Here is a 16,873-nt window from a genome sequence, read left to right on the forward strand (position 1 = left end):
TGCTTGGAGGAGTCTCTCTCCACAGTCTGCTGAATTTTTATGCAAGAAGCTCCTAGGAACCACCACAACAATAACACTTTTCATGGAGAGAAGTAATGCAGCTCATCTACCAACAGAAAATGCATCTGCAACTGCCATTTTTTTAAATAACAGGCAGAGCTACAATGGGCAGCTCTTAATCACTCAGTACCATCATGACAATCCAGACAGAATTATCCCATATTGAAAGAAAATAAGAATATAACCAGTCATCAGAAAAAACTGCTGGTTCACAAGATAATCAATCTGGGACCCCAACTCCACCATATCATGTTCTCATTAGCTGAGTTAGATACCTAGATGAATTTTTAAGGGAAAAACAAAATAGAAGACAGAGTGTGTCCCATAGAAAAATTACTAGCCTTGAAGTCCTGTTTTCAAATACGGAACCACTTTTCCAGTCATATGATCTTATACTAGTCAAAAACTATCTGGAGAACAGGAGTAATATCTGCTCAACTTTACTTGGCTGTCAAGAGATAAAAATGTTGTCAAGTGTGAAAATACAATGCTCTCTTGAGGGTTCTATACCACTAATCACAAATTCCTGGTCTATAGTAACCAAGAAGACATAAATTAGTGAACTGCTGGGTGAGCACATGCCTTATCTAAAGGCCACCCAAGCTTCCACTCAGCTCCCAGATGCTTCTAATTGAGAACACTGGCCCTCTACTGACAAAACTTACAGTTCTTAAAAGGAAGCTGAAATCCAAACTTTTTCATGTACAATTCACCAATTCCGGCCAGTGAGGCTATCAACACTGGTGTTCACCAGATAGCTCTGGACTCCCTGGACACAGACCCACAGGGAGACTACTTCCTGACCCCGCACTCATGTTGGGACCATGTTCTGGCCCCACAGGGTTTACCAGGATCCCACTGACATTCAAGACCACTCAAGGGCTTTCTCGCTGGCACAGGAAGCAGCTCTGTCAGCCAGGGTAACTACAGTGAGCAGAGCAGCCCAAGACCCATAATGGACACGAAACATGAGGAGAAAAACACTGTCACTCTTCTAAGTCATTGGTATTTTGGAGTGCCTGTTACCACAGCATAACCTCAGCTGTCTTGAGTGATAGATGAATTTAAACTTTTAAAAAGCATTGTGCAGAGCAACCAGAACCACCACTGTGCCACCTCTGCCCTACACGGCAGCACAAGGTGTACAGCGCGCGCGCACACACACACACACACACACACACACACACACACACACACACACACACACACACACACACACACACACACACACACACACACACACACACACACACACACACACACACCCCCCCCCCCCCATACCTGGCCAGGGACCCAGCACCTTCTTTTCCTTTCGGATCTTTTAGCTCCAGACTTACATTTACCATATCAATGAGGAAACACATGCACGTGTATACTTCTCCACTCAGAACAGTCTGGAAAAGGAAAATGTCGATCAATTCATAGTTGATGTCAATCTCAAAATGGAGTTAATGTCATGAAATCTAATTTGCTTGTGGCTCCATCTTCTTTCCCCAGCTGACTCTGAGGAACAGATACACAGGATGATCATGAGACCACAAGAGTTACAGAAGAACCTAATGTCACACTCACATGAATCCTTGGGTCTTGCAAATCATAAGGTCTCATGAATTCCTCTATGGGCTCTCCAAGGTTGTTCTCCAATAAACCCCGGATCAGCTTGTACTTGCACAAATCCAGAGAACAGTGGACTGAGGAGAGATTGCCATGGATAGATATGTCTGGCACCGTATGACTTATCTCTCTATGGAAAAAGATAAAAGGTCACTTCCACAAAAAAATCACGAACATTGACACAGCTCACATCCAAATATAAGTGTTAACATGTACCCACCTCCCTTATCAACCAATTAATTTCTAATCTTCAATGACAAAAATTTCATGAGTCCAAGTGAAGCAAGTTAGTACAACTGAGTGTCATCCTTCAGCTACAAAAGGCAATTTTTCTCCCCAACTATACATTTATAAAGTCCCCAAATCTGAGCTAACTAATTGATGAATAAAGAAAAATCTCATAAGACTCAGAAATAATTTAAACATTATAGTTGGGAGAGCAATTAAAAAGAAAAAAAGACAAAAGGGAAAGATACAGGTACAGAGAACAGAGGAGTGGGGGGTGGTACAAAAATAGGTGACAGGGATTAAGAGGTACAAACCTCCAGCCATAAAATAAACAAGCCATGGGGATATACTATACAGCATGAGGAATATGGCCAATGACACTGCAATAACTGTGTGTGGAAACAGATGGTTACTAGGCTCACAGTAGAGATCATTTCATAACGTGTGCAAATGTCATATTATCATGTAGCAAAACTGAGACTAACACATTATTGTACGACAACTATATTTCAATAAAAAAGAAAAAACGACAAGCTCTTTATCCATTTAGTGGTAACAAAAAAAAGGACCCAGTGTTTCATAATGAGCCAAGATGGGACACTAGGATAAAACCTGAATCAGTCACTCATTTCAAGCTGAGATGGGCAGGCAGGAATGATGTTGAAAATGCCCAGGTCAGGGAGGTCTTCCCTGGTGGTCCAGTGGCTAAGACTCTGCACTCCCAATGCAGGGGGCCCAGGTTTGATCCCTGCTCAGGGAACCAGATCCTGCCTGCCACAACTAAAGATCCTTCACACCACAAAGACCTCAGCGCACCAAAAAATAATCTTTAAAAAAAAAAATGCCCAGGGAAGGGGGAATATACTTCATCCCAACACTGAAGAGCTTTTTCTCTACCCTCCTAAAGGTGAAGTGGATATCAGAGATCTTACAGAGGTTATGCTCCAAGTATATAGAGCAGAAGGCCAGGATTTGCAGTTGAAGAGAAATATTAAAAACTACTTTGTCTATGGAGAAAAACCTTCATGCAACCAGGTGAAAAAAAGACCAGTCATGCAATCAACAAAAAAAAGCTGGAAAGGATTACCCAGAACCCCCTGGGTTGCCAAGTCCAGGGCAGGAGAAGCTGATCAGATACCCTGTGTTTAGTCATCCCCTTCTATCTGGGCTAACAGGGATAATTACCTGCACATAAACACTGATGGAAGTGGGTGAAGTTTAGATAAGCAGAGCAGTAAAGCACATTTTTTTTTGGAAAGCATTACTTGAAAAGAAAACAAAATGTTCAATTTCTAAATAATGAAGCTTCTCTTAAGACGTTTAAGCCAGTAAAATCAAATACAGCCCATGCCAACCATAACTGAACACCAGCCAGAGAGCACTTGAATAACAAGTAAGAATGAAACACAAAAATCCCAGTGAGAGTGGCTATGCCGTATCATTAATCCAGAGAGAAACAAAACAGTGACACTAACTGACTTGCCCAAAGTGATGAACTGCGAAGGGAGTGGCCCTAGAGGGATTAAAATCACACTCTGGAAAAGTAGTGACACTGTTTTTCAAAATGCTGCAAATGAAAATCATTTGCTTTCATTACTTCACAGCCACGCCTCATCTCTCCCTGAAGTTAAGATCTGAGTGTTGCTGCTTTCCCCAAAATTAATGCCCCAAACTGAACAGGCATCACACACTGTAACCAGCAGTCCCAGTCCACTGCTGGGGCCAGTGGAGTGTAAGCGCTATCAGAGGACCTTGCTAATATGCACCTGAGGTTTGGCCCTGAGAGTCAGCTTCTGCTGGTCTCAGATGGGGTCTGAGTGCATTCATTTTCAGTAAGTTTCCCAGTCAGATATAGAACTAACTGAGGCCATGCTCCAAACTACAGAAATTAAGCATCCTGTGCTTTGAAGCCGATTAAGAAGGAAATTACAGTCAGTTCAATGGTCTTTATGGAGCACTTTCAGATGGCTAATTGGAGTAAAACGGGTAAAATAGCATCTAAACAGTTACTCTGATTCGGTGGAGCTCCAGGGTAAATATCAATAGCAGGTCCAGAATCTATTGCATTTGGAACACAGAATCCAAATGTCACTTCTTCCAAACACTTCTTCAGTGCCATCACTACCTCCCTTCTGCCATCAAAATCCATGCTAAATTCAGGCCCCTTACTGTTTGTTTCTAAGGCACCTACTGTCATCCTTCAGTACAGTTGAAAATTGAATCAAACACAAAATTAGAATCATGTACTTACCTTCCTATATCCCTCAACAAAATGCAAGCTCCATAAAGGTAGAAGTTTTTTCTTTCATCAAAGGAGCCCTGATGTCTAGCAGATGGTAGGGACTCAACATAGATTTGTTACATAGATGAAAATATAAGTAAATACCCATACCCTTCCAGACTTAACAGCACTGGTTTCCAAGCTATCACAGTTCTACTTACAATAGACAGTTATTTGAAAATAAACCACTCACTTGTCCAAATTCCTTTCCACCTGCAATTTCAGCCTACAGGGCTCGGTCAAGAGGCTTCCTCCTGTCTGTCTCACGAAATAGGAGGGGAAGATCAGATCTCCGCTGCTGTCTTCTGAGACCCTGGAATACTCTCGTGGGTGTCTCTCTGCAGCAAAGATGTCCATGTCTTGAAGATCAACAACAATGCAATCCAGCAGGCACACATGGTCTTCTACGTGGATCCAAGGAAAAGGAGACAAGGAAGAAGATGGGACTCAGAAGGGGCTGGTCCAGAAAAAAACTAAATAGCCCCAAAATGTTCATTCTGTCTTTGGAAAATGTTTAGATCAGAAGTCTCCACTCTGGCACCAAGACCTCCCTCCTCAACACTCCATGTGCTGGACATTGCCTACCTGCCCCCCGTACACAGGCACAAACCAGGCCACATCCTCCCAGTGTTTCACTGCTGTCCCGAGACACTAACAAAGGCTAAAGGGCTTATGACTAAAAGGACTTAACATGCATCCCTCTCAAGAAGATCCCACAGGGGTCTTGTGTAGAGATGATGTTACCCAAAGGTTTACAAAATTTTCTACAGCAAAGTGCTTTTTCCAAACAAATACCACACATAACCATTTCCACTAGAGCAATCTAATCCAAAGCACTACCATTCTTGCCTAGACCACCATAAACTCCCCTCCAACATACCCATTCCATTCCAGTCTGCCCTCACAAAACCATTCTGCTCACAAAATACCTCAGTAATCCTTAAAAAAATAATTGAGACCAAAACATTCCCTTCCTTTATATGCTTTGATGACTGAGTTTAATCCACAGTTCTTTCTGTGAAACTCCCCTAAATCCCTCGAAAGCCCTGCATAAGAAGCCCACTGCCTACTTTTCCAACCTCATCTCCACCCATTCTCCACCTTGCCCATGAAGCCGCTGGCTCACTGGTCTTTGTTATCCCCCACGTTCCAGGCTCTTCACTGTCTGAAGTCTTGCCCAGAGCATCACCCTCCTCTCTCCTTCTCTGTTCTTTCCCTCTTACCATTCTGTCTTTCCCATGACATTTATCTTAATCTGTCCTTATTTAGATGCTTACTGAATGCCTTTCTCATATCATTTACAAGGTGGCAGGAACTATGTCTAATAGCTTGTTACTATATAGAACAAAACATTGAACACCTAGATTAGGTAGGCACTAATTAAATTAGCTCTTGCCTCGTTACTGTATGGATAAATAAGTGAAAAAGACAGAAGTAGAGCTGATCTCATAGAAGGGACAAGGGACAGGAACAAAGGGCTTCATAATTCCCAAGGGTTGTCACGGAATCCTAGGAGTATAGAAGCAGCATGAAAACCACTACCTTAACCCCATCTTAATCACAGTCAGAATTCCAGAAACAAACAGCAAATTGGGAGGCAAAATATGGTCAGGAAAGAGATCTTTCTATAAAACACCCCAGTAAGAACCTATAGTATAGCTCAGGGGACTCTGCTCAGTGCTCTGTGGTGACCTATACCGGAGGGAAATCCGAAAGAGAGGGGACATATGTACAAGTAGAGCTGACTCACTCTGATGCACAGTGGAAATTAATACAACACTGAGGAGCAACTATACTCCAACAGAAATTAATTAACAAAAAATTTCCAAATCACTTCCTAATAGGCTTCCAGATATATGTACTGTTGTTGTGCAGTCGCTAAGTCACGTCTGATTCTTTCACAATCCCATAGACTGTAGCCTGCCAGACTCCTCTGTCCACGGGATTTCCCAGGCAAGATTATTGGAGTTGTCTGCCATTTCCTTCTCCAGGGGATCTTCCTGACCCAGGGATCTAACTCACGTCTCTTGCATTACAGGTGAATTCTTACTGCTGGCCCATGTACCTTTGGCCTCAATTCCTAATTATCACTATTATCGGAACAACAACAGAAGATTCATGTACTGACTGGCCCTATGTAGGCACCCAGCTTGCCCCACCCCCCTACCCCATGCTGTGAGTGTCCATTATGTATATAGATTAGTCAGTAATATCATGCAGGTTAAGACTTCAGATTCTAAAGATAGACTGCCTAGACTCATAGTCGAACCCTACCATTTACCACGTACATTGACATGACTATGGGCAAGTTACTCAGCCTCTCTGGGTCTCTTGGTTACTGGTTCAAAAAGTCTGGGCCTCTTCATCTATAACACAGGGATAAAAATAAAACCCTATAGGAGTAGCATGACGATAAACTGCAAATATTTATGAAAAAATGTGCCACGATGTCTGGCATGTAGTAAATGTTCAATACCCAGTCTTCTGATGAGGATTACAATAATCTCCTTGAATCATCAACGTAACCATAAACCCTTTTCTGTCCCCTCTGGGACAACAAGGTACCCAGAAGGGATTAACCATTCTTTATATCTATCCAACATATCCCTCAGTTAGCGTCCCACATCTCTCAAAGTTCAACAACACTGGACTGACTTCACCAATGGATTCTGATGGTAAATCATATTCTGCTTCCCAAACTCCTTGAAGCAACACCTCACTTATCCAATCCACACTATCCGGAAAAACCAAAAGGTCAAAATCAAGACTCTCATTTGGAATACAATGGCAAACTGTCAAATTCAAGAGCAGCACACCAATAACTGGGTGGTTCACGTCTTTCAAAAATTGCTACTTAGGGTATTTCTGCTGTTACCTACTTTGCAGGATTTTTATTTCTCCAGAACTAACCAATGACTAGCATATTAAAAAGCAGAGACATTACTTTGCCAACAAAGGTCCATCTGGTCAAGGCTACGGTTTTTCCAGTGGTCATGTATGGATGTGAGAGTTGGACTGTGAAGAAAGCTGAGCGCCAAAAAATTGATGCTTTTGAACTATGGTGCTGAAGAAGACGCTTGAGAGTCCCTTGGACTGCAAGGAGATCCAACCAGTCCATCCTAAAAGAGACAAGTCCTGGGTGTTCATTGGAAAGACTTATGCTGAAGCTGAAACTCCAGTACTTTGGCCACCTCATGCGAAGAGTTGACTCACTGGAAAAGACCCATATGCTGGGACGGATTGGGGGTAGGAGGAGAAGGGGACGACAGGGGATGAGATGGTTGGATGGCATCACCAACTCGATGGACATGGGTTTGAGTAAACTCCAGGAGTTGGTGATAGACAGGGAGGCCTGGCGTGCTGCGATTCATGGGGTCGCAAAGAGTTGGACATGACTGAGCGACTGAACTGAACTGAACTGACTGAACCAATGACTTGAAGGGATAGTGTCTGAAAGGTCACTCGCAAGGATGTGTCTAAGGATGTAGGAATTACTCTAGCTATACTACCACCATCTGGTGGCAACTATCTTGACAAGCCCTTAGAGGCTACCTAAATCTCTTTATTTATACTGCATTTTACTATTTGGTTTGTTCTTAAACTCTTTTTTTAAAAATTTATTTATTTGACTGTGTCGAGTCTTAGCTACATGCAGGATCTTCATTGCATCACATAGAATCTTTCATTGCATCATGTGAGAGCTTTTAAGTGCTGCTCCGGGTCTGTCTCGTTGTGGTGCACGGGCTCCAAAGCCTACAGGCTGAGAACTTGCATGTGGGCTTGGGTGATTCCAGGCATGTGGGATCTTAGTTCCCTGACCAGGGATCAAACCCGCATCCCCTGCATTGCAAGGAAGATTCTTAACCACTGGCCCATCAGGGAAGTCCCTATATTTCACTAATTTAATCATACATCTACTTCTACTTCATTGATTATGCTAAAGCCTTTGACTGAGTAGTTCACAACAAACTGGAAAATTCTTGAAGAGTTGGGAATACCAGACCACCTTACCAGCCTCCTGAGAAACCTGTATGCAGGTCAAGAAGCAACAGTTAGAACCAGACATGAAACAACAGACTGGTTCAAAATTGGGAAAGGAGTACGTCAAGGCTGTAACTGACACCCTGCTTATAACTTGTAAGCAGAGTACATCATGCGAAATGCCAGACTGGATAAAGGAGAAGCTGGAATCAAGACTGCCAGGAGAAATATCAATAACCTCAGATATGCAGATGACGCCACTCTTATGGCAGAAAGCAAAGAGGAACTAAAGAGCTTCTTGATGAAGATGAAAGAGGTGAGTGAAAAAGCGGGCTTAAAACTCAACATTCAAAAAACAAAGATCTCGGCATCTGGTCCCACCACTTCATGGCAAATAGATAGGGAAACACTGGAAATAATGACAGATTTTATTTTCTTGGACTCCAAAATCACTACAGATGGTGACTGCAACCATGAAATTAAAAGACGCTTGCTCCTGGGAAGAAAAGCTATGACCAACCTAGACAGCATATTGAAAAGCAGAGACGTTGCTTTGCCTACAGAGGTCCATATAGTCAAAGCTATGGTTTTTCCAGTAGTCATGTACGGATGTGAGAGCTGGCCAATAAAAAGTCTGAGCACCAAAGAACTGATGCCTTCAAAATGTGGTGCTGGAGAAGACTCTTGAGAGTACCTTGGAGTGCGAGGAGATCAAACCAGTCAACCCGAAAGGAAATGAACCCTGAATATTCATTAGAAAGACTGATGCTGAAGCTGAAGCTCCAATACTTCAGCCACCTGATGTGAAGAGCCTGATGCTGGGAAAGACTGAAGGCAGGAGGAGAAGGGGATGACAGAGGATAAGATGGTTGGATGGCATCATGGACTCAATGGACATGAGTTTGAGCAAGCTCCAAGAGTTAGTGATGGACAGGGAGGCTTGGCATGCTGCAGTCCACAGGGTCGCACAGTCAGACAAGACTGAGTGATTGAACAACAACAACAACCCTACTTTAGAAGTCACCCAATCCTAATCTACATCCTAAGACTCTAAAGCCTTCCAAATCAGTATCAGAATCAGATGATGACTAAAGACACGCTACCCGTTTGTCGGCATCTACTTGAACAGGATGCATCGCCCTTTAGGATTGCAGAATGGTCTCATGAATTTCCCCTCCGTCCTCATGCAGCTCCCCGCTCCTCCTTTACCTGGACTGCTGGAAGCTCGGCCGACAGAGGGTGTGACTGCCTGCCCTTGTTGCTTGGTCGAGGTGCTGGGCACAGACTCGCTCTTCAAGCTGCCTGGACTCATTCCAGCAGGAGGCATCATGATCAGCCCCTCAGAGTGGGTCCCCTTCAGGTCCTCCGTGCTTGTCATTTTCCTCACACTGTGCTTGGGAGTACCAGTTGGGGAAGATGAAGGCACAGACTCCTGGGAAGAAAGAAAAGAAAACTAGCAGCAGGGATGGGGGTGGTAACTATCTACTATCCTGGAAGTCCCTTCCCGGTCCTGGACTCTTCAAAGACTCTCTGCCACATGGTATTTCCCAAGTCCCCCAGATCCCATAAACAAAAGGGCCACAGGATCATGATTCTTTCTTCCACGTGTAATTCTCTGCAGAGACATTACATATAATTCAGTACCTGTTGAAAACTCTGGCAATTTTGCAGGAACATATTTTATCTTTTAGGCTTCCCTGGTGGCTCAGTGGTAAAGAATCTACCTGCCAAAGCAGGAGACACAGGTTCAATCCCTGGGTTGGAAAGACCCTGGAGAAGGAAAGGCAACCCACTCCAATCTTCTTGCCTGAAAAATCCCATGACTAGAGGAGCCTGGCGGGCTACAGACCATGGGGTCGCAAAGAGTCAGAAACGACTTGGCAACTGAACATAGAACATGTTATCTTTTGGCTTAAGAGTAAATATCAAGATACTAATAACGGTGGTTTAATCTAGGTCAATGCTACAAAGGCAAATCTCTCAGCCATACAATATACTGTTGATTTGCTGGAGGAGAGGGACTCTTTTTTCCTAAGAAAATGCATCTAACAGCAATATGGAATGAAGCCCCACTAATGTGTTTGTACATTCCAGAAGTCTCCCCTCCCAGGTTTACATTTCTCATCTAAGTAACTGCAAATGGAAAACACAGGCAAGCCATTCCTATCATGTTTCTGTTCAAGGGCATAAAAATTAAGGGTAAATACAGAATAAAATTAAATCAAATCTGTAACTCTACTGAAAATATCACATGCTTCTCTTACATACCTAGTACCTTCAGTTAATTGCTGACAGGGCAAATCTTTTTCACCAGAATGGTCCAATAACTGACATTTTAAGTTTGCATGGCTCCTTCCCTCAAGACTCAGAGCTACATATCCGCATGGTCTCTGCAGCATCAGTTTGTTCTCATCTATCCCTTCTCACTAGCAAGCTGGAAGGAGAGGAAGAATGGTTCTCCCAAGGACTGCTTTATATGTATATTCCTCTCAGCATTCTAAAGGGAGATGATAGTATTATTCACCTTCACAGTTATCTTGAGTAGTAATTACATGTAACAGTGAAAGAAACCAGTTATTTTTTTTTTGCAATTCCTTTTTGCAAGGCAAATGACTAGCTAAATGCTATCATTTAAGTATTTCAACATTAAAAACCTTCCCTCTTGCTTAGTTTATTTAAAACGCCTTTGAGTATTTGTTGCTCTTTCATTTGATTCATCTCTCCATCCTCTCTGAGTTGGTTTAAATAAATCGGTGGCTTGAGGGGATTAACTCAAAGCTTTTGAAATACTAAGAAATTAAGTTTAAGCACGAACTATGGTTGAAAAAAATGAAAGAAAAAGCATATGCAAAAAATTCAAACCTGCCCTCATTAAGACAAGGACTTATGTAAAACAATTCCAAACACACGGGAGTCATAGAACTCAAAGGCAAATGACCCCTCTGCAAGCTTTGATTCCAGGACTATTTCCTGTTCTTTAACCACTGGAATGCATACTAAGACAAACCTCACATGGGCAGATGCATTAAAGAGCAAATGTAAATACAAAGGATTTTTTGGAGAAGAAAAGTAATTACTCACTTCACGTAGTCAAGCCTATGTGAAGCTTGACTGTACATGTGGAGAGGTAAGTTTCACAGATGAATTAACTGAATTACAAATATTTTAACAAGAAACACACTCCAAGCAAACCTTATGGAATTTCACAGAACAACCCACTGGCACGTAACAAGATAAAGTCTTTTAGGATTGAAGGAAATAAAATAAGGTCATTAAGAAAGTATTACCTAGGGAAGGAAAGGAGAAAGGAAGGAAGGAGGGAAGCAGGGAAGAAAGAATTAGTTTTAATGATCCTTAAGGAGAATTCCTCTACACAGGTGGGAAGTGATTAGTCAAAGCGGGGGGGGGGGGGGGGGGGGGTGTGGGGTGGGGGGTGGTGATAAGCAGGCTTTCCCAAGTAATGAAATATTTTAAAAGATTAGTTTTCAAGATTTTCCTTTTTAAGCAAATGAATGGGAGTTGACTGCTGAATCCCATAAGGTTTTTCCGAATAACCAGGAGGCAAAAAAAGTATATTATACCTTGAAGGAAAAGCGATCCTTGTATGTGCTGCCACTTAAAATCAAATCCTCGAAAACAAAATACAGGGAAATTTTTCCATTAAAATGCTACAAACAATGCACTTGTTATTTGGTAGTACTTAACAAAATAGAAACCCTTTTGCAAAACTTTCTTGAGATACTTTGGCAATTCTTTAGAAGCTAACTTCAGAGTCAGCTCATAAGCCCATATACAGATATACCTGATACAGAAAAATAAGCCCTTTATCTTTTCAGGAGGGAGAGAGGGACAAAATGGTATCATTGAGCTTGATCACCCATTCTGGCTCTAATGGATCTCTTCCTAAAAACTTGGGCCTCAAAACAACGATTTCCCACAAACAAATATATTTCAAAGAACTAACTGAAGTCTCAGAAGACAGTTTCCAAGGAAGAATTCAGCTCTCCCTAGGGCCGCAAGGAAGGGCAGTAGACGTGGGTAAGAGAGGCAGATGCCCTGAGGTGACCATGGGGACAACAGTCATGTGCCAACACCAGCTCTGATACATTTGTTCAATATCTAGTAGCATTAATTACAAGCATTGCACAGTAAAAAAAAAAAAAGTAAGAAATTTTAGATGCAGTTATCAATCTTTGTTTTTATAAATGGATTTTTCTTTATTTTCTTTAAGGCTCGAGCCAGTAAACAGTAAAACGCCTACAACTCAAATATGAAAAGAGATTTTCCTAATTAACACCAAGGTTACTAGTTCTCTACTAGGCCTACTATGAAAGGTCAATGGTGATTTTGTTTAACTGTCTTAAAAAATATACGAAAAAAAATATACATATATACGTAAGTGGAGGCCTATTCCTCACTCTGGAAAATGAAAGTGAAAGTCGCTCAGTTGTGTCCAACTCTTTGTGACCCCATGGACTATACAGTCCATGGAATTCTCCATACCAAAATATTGGAGTGGGTAGCCATTCCCTTCTCCAGGGGATCTTCCCAACCCAGAGATCGAACCCAGGTCTCTTGCAGGTAGATTCTTTACCAGCTAAGCCACCAGGGAAGCCCCATCTGGAAAGAAGACCTATTATTCCAACAGGAGGGGCTTCCGAACGCAAGGTGAACCAGCAAGTCCTAAGCCATCAGCTGTCTGAATGTGCGGCATGCGGATGAGTAAGCCTGGTGATGCACTTCCATCTGCATTGCTTATCACTGCTGTTCTGTACTGGTTTCACCTTATGCTCCGATCACTAAATCTGGTTTGTCTCAGCAGCTGCAGTGAGATAAGATATGGACAACCTGTCCTCTAAACCATCATCCAAACACCCCTACTCTGGGCCCTGAGCCCAAGGTCATGACACTTGAACATGGTTCCCATGGTTCTCACTGTCTCATCTCCACTCTCCTCACTCTAGCCATTCCCACTCAATGAATCAAGTATTTTCAGTTCAGGGTGTTTGGGTTAGTAGTAGTGAGTAACTGGATGAGTGAGAAGTAAAACAAATGAAGAAAACTATAGAGACAATCATTTGAAAAAAGTAACACTATTTGAGTCTACACATAACAACAAATGCAGTCTTCCTACTTTCAACTTGACTTGAGGTCCTTGGCAAAGGCCTGGCAAGACTTGTTCCCTAATCACTCTCTTCCATTTTCTTTTCTTCCTACACTTAAAGAGGCGAACAGCAGTTGCTCAAATCTGTATCTTTTCTGTGAAAAACTCTGGAGTTCTTCCACTGAAGTTATTTTAATGAACTCATTGCCACATCCTTTAGAAAATTTCAAGAGTTATCTGGGAAAGGGATAGTAAGATAGGAACAACCTCTGTCAGTTTGTTTTCCCCTATCCTACATAAACCAAATCCTAATGCTGGGAGGGGCTTCCCAGGTGGCTCAGTGGTAAAGAATCCACCTGCCAATGCAAGAGATGTGGGCTCGATCCCTAGGTCGGGAAGAGCTCCTGGAGAAGGAAATGGCAACCCACACCAGTACTCTTGCCTGGGAAAGCCCAAGGACATGGAAGCCTAGCAGGCTACCGTCCACGGGGTCGCAGAGTCGGACATGACTTAGCAACTAAACTACCGCCACCAATGCTGGGAGGTAAAATCATACCACAGTTATGAGCATGGAGTACTAAAGGCAGATATACCAAAGTCTAAGCTATGACAAACCCAGACAGCATATTAAAAAGCAGAGACATTACTTTGCCTACAGAAGTCCATACAGTCAAAGCTATGGTTTTTCTAGTAGTCATGTATGGATGTGAGAGTCGGACCATGAACAAGGCTGAATGCCGAAGAATTGATGGTTTCAAATTGTGGTGCTGGAGAATACAAACTTTTAAAAGTCCCTTGGACTGCAAGGAGATCAAACCAGGCAATCATAAAGGAAATCAACCCTGAATATTCATTGGAAGGATAAATGCTGAAGCTGAAGTTCCAATACTTTGGTCACCTAATGTGAAGAGCCAAATCATTCAAAAAGATCCTGATGCTGGAAAAGATTGAGGGTGGGAAGAGAAGGGGGCAACAGAGGATGAGATATTTGGATAACATCACCGACTCAATGGACATGAGCCTGAACAAACTGCAGGAGATAGTGAAGGATGGGGAAGCCTGACATGCTGCAGTCCATGGGGTGGCAAAGAGTTAGACACGACTTGGTGAATGAACACCACCAAAGCCTGAGGTCCACACTATACTCTTCACTAGATGTTTAATCTGAAAGAGATTACTTAATTTATCTAGCCTCAATTTCTTTACAGGGAAAAATGGTGTAAATAATACCTCTCAGCTTGCTAATAAGGACAAGAGGACAAGATGAACAAATACAAAAAGAGTTTAGCATAGGCTGCTGTATACTAGGCATTCAACAAACACTATTTCCATTGCTATTATTGTCAGCTACCATGGAAACCAGGGGAGTTTCATTAAAGCACACACCTAGAACCCAAGAGCATCTCTTAATTCTAGCAATGTTACTCAGTCTCCTCAACTGCAAAAATGGTGGGACCACCTCCAAGGTCCTATCACTGCTAAGTCTGTGATTCACAAAAGTTTCCCATTTTCATCACTTATTCTCAATGAATTCTAGCTTTTCTAAATGTAAAATGAAAAAAGCAGTCTTATCCCAATTACCTCTGAACTTGTTATAAGAAATAAGTGCTGATGCAGTTTTAAACTGTAAAGAGATAAACTCCATACGATTTTATTAAGATATTTTCAAATGGCTTCAGATAAGCCTTGAGCCAAAGTCTCCAGAAAACAAAGCTACACAGTATAAAGTTGATAACTATGAATTCAGCTTGGGAGGAAAACATTATAAAGATGGTTCTGTTGATTCGTTTGCTAAAATAAGTTACTACATAGAGTTAGTAAAAGTTATAATTTATACTACCTCTATTAAGGGTTAATTGAAATGTTAATAAAATGTCAAAAAAAAATATTCTTCAAGCCGCATATACTACAAAAATACAGTGTTAGTAATTATCTTATGGTAACATCTGAATTTTTCAATTGGTATTCCAATGCCAGGTAAACCGAGACGGGAATGGGTGCTGACTGCTCACCTTATCTTGTAAGGTAAAGGTCCCAGGAAAACCAGAGAAGAGAAATTTGTTCTTGACTTTCAACTTTCCCAAATTTGCTACAATCAGATTATTTGATCTGGAACTTTCTGGGATAAGAAGAACAGGAGCACCAGCCTCAATATCCAGGAGAACCCGTGAACAGCGCTGTGCTTGATCTCTCACCTGAAAGAAGGAAAACTGAATGAGACATTCAATTCATTCCCTCATTTTAACAATCAAATAACCTCAAGTTCCCAAAAGTTTCATGAATTTATAAATCTAAAACAACTAAAATCACACAGAGTATATTCTATGAACACCAAGGAGTTCAATTAGAAAATAGTAACAAGAAGATAATGGAAAACTCCCAAGTATCTGGAAATTAAACTACACACTTCTAAATAACCCATGGGTCACAGAAGAAATCACAAGGGAAGTTAAAAAAAAAAATCTTGACCTCACTGATTAAAAAAACACAGCACATCAAAATTCATGGAATGAATTTTAAAGCACTTAAAAAGGTACTTACAGATTTCAATGACCTGAAAGGGATATAAGTCCAAAAGGGCAAGGATATATGTATATGTATAGCTGATTCAGTTTGCTGTACAGTAGAAACTACCAACATAGTAAAGCAACCACACTCTGATAAAAATTAACTCAAGAAAAGAAAGAAGGAAAAAAGGGGAGGGGAAAGGCACTTGAAGTAAAAGTTTAGCATTAAATGTTTATTTTATATAAAAGATCTAAAATCAATAAAACTTCCAGCTTACAAAGCTAGAAAAGCAAAATAAACCTAAGTAAGGAGAAGGAAGAAAATAATAAAGAGCAGAAACCAGTTATTTAGAAAACAGATAAGAGAAAAAAATCAATTGAACATTTATAGAACACTCTACTCAACTATCACTTTACATTCTTTATAAGTGCACACATGCTTATTAAGAGTATGCACAGGCCTGACAAAGCCCTCAATAAGTTGATTGTTTAAAGAGATTAATGAAAGTGATAAAACCTCTACCTATATGAATCAGGAAAAAAGGAAGAAAACAAAACCACCACTATCAGAAGAGTCAGGGACATTGCTACAGAACTTAAAAATATTAAGAGACGTGGAAACCTATAAACAAGTTCAGGCCAACAAACTGACAATTCAGATGAAGTAGACAGATTCCTTAAAAACGTACACAAACTATCTACAGCTAACATCATATTAGTTAACATCTGCAGAAGACAACGCTTTCCCTCTAAGATAAGGAATACCCATGGATACCCACTCTCACCATTTCTATTCAACACTGTAGCTGAACTCCTAGTTCAAATGAAAGGTATACAGGTTGGGAAGGAAAAAAGAAAACTCTCTTATTCATAGACAATGTAATCATTTATGTAGAAAACTCTTAAGAATCTAAAGGAGCTAAAATAAATAACTGAGGGCTTCCGTGATAGCTCAGCTGGCAAAGAATCCACCTGCAATGCAGGAGATCCCAATTTGATTCCTGGGTTGGGAAGATCCGCTGGAGAAGGGATAGGCTACCCACTCCAGTATTCTTGGGCTTCCCTTGTGGCTCAGCTGGTAAAGAATGTGCCTGCACT

The 16,873-nt window shown here is 41.5% G+C and overlaps 1 protein-coding gene and 1 non-coding gene across 3 annotated transcripts in view; one reads left to right on the forward strand and one right to left on the reverse strand.

The window, feature by feature from the left end:
* Positions 1 to 16,873, reverse strand: part of VPS13D (vacuolar protein sorting 13 homolog D) — a 265,793-nt gene that overhangs the window by 193,799 nt on the left and 55,121 nt on the right. For both annotated transcript variants that reach the window (XM_065935730.1, XM_065935729.1), the window contains exons 25-29: positions 15,281 to 15,463; positions 9,374 to 9,596; positions 4,377 to 4,587; positions 1,633 to 1,804; positions 1,342 to 1,454 (exon numbers count right to left, since the gene is read on the reverse strand). In XM_065935730.1, coding sequence (XP_065791802.1) covers positions 1,342 to 1,454; positions 1,633 to 1,804; positions 4,377 to 4,587; positions 9,374 to 9,596; positions 15,281 to 15,463 — 902 coding nt within the window. The remainder of the gene's footprint in view (positions 1 to 1,341; positions 1,455 to 1,632; positions 1,805 to 4,376; positions 4,588 to 9,373; positions 9,597 to 15,280; positions 15,464 to 16,873) is intronic.
* On the forward strand, positions 2,590 to 2,662 carry TRNAG-CCC (transfer RNA glycine (anticodon CCC)). Its single transcript has one exon. It is a non-coding gene; the product is annotated as a tRNA-Gly (tRNA).

Source organism: Muntiacus reevesi, chromosome 5 (genome assembly GCF_963930625.1).
Source record: "Muntiacus reevesi chromosome 5, mMunRee1.1, whole genome shotgun sequence".
Taxonomy (NCBI): domain Eukaryota; kingdom Metazoa; phylum Chordata; class Mammalia; order Artiodactyla; family Cervidae; genus Muntiacus; species Muntiacus reevesi.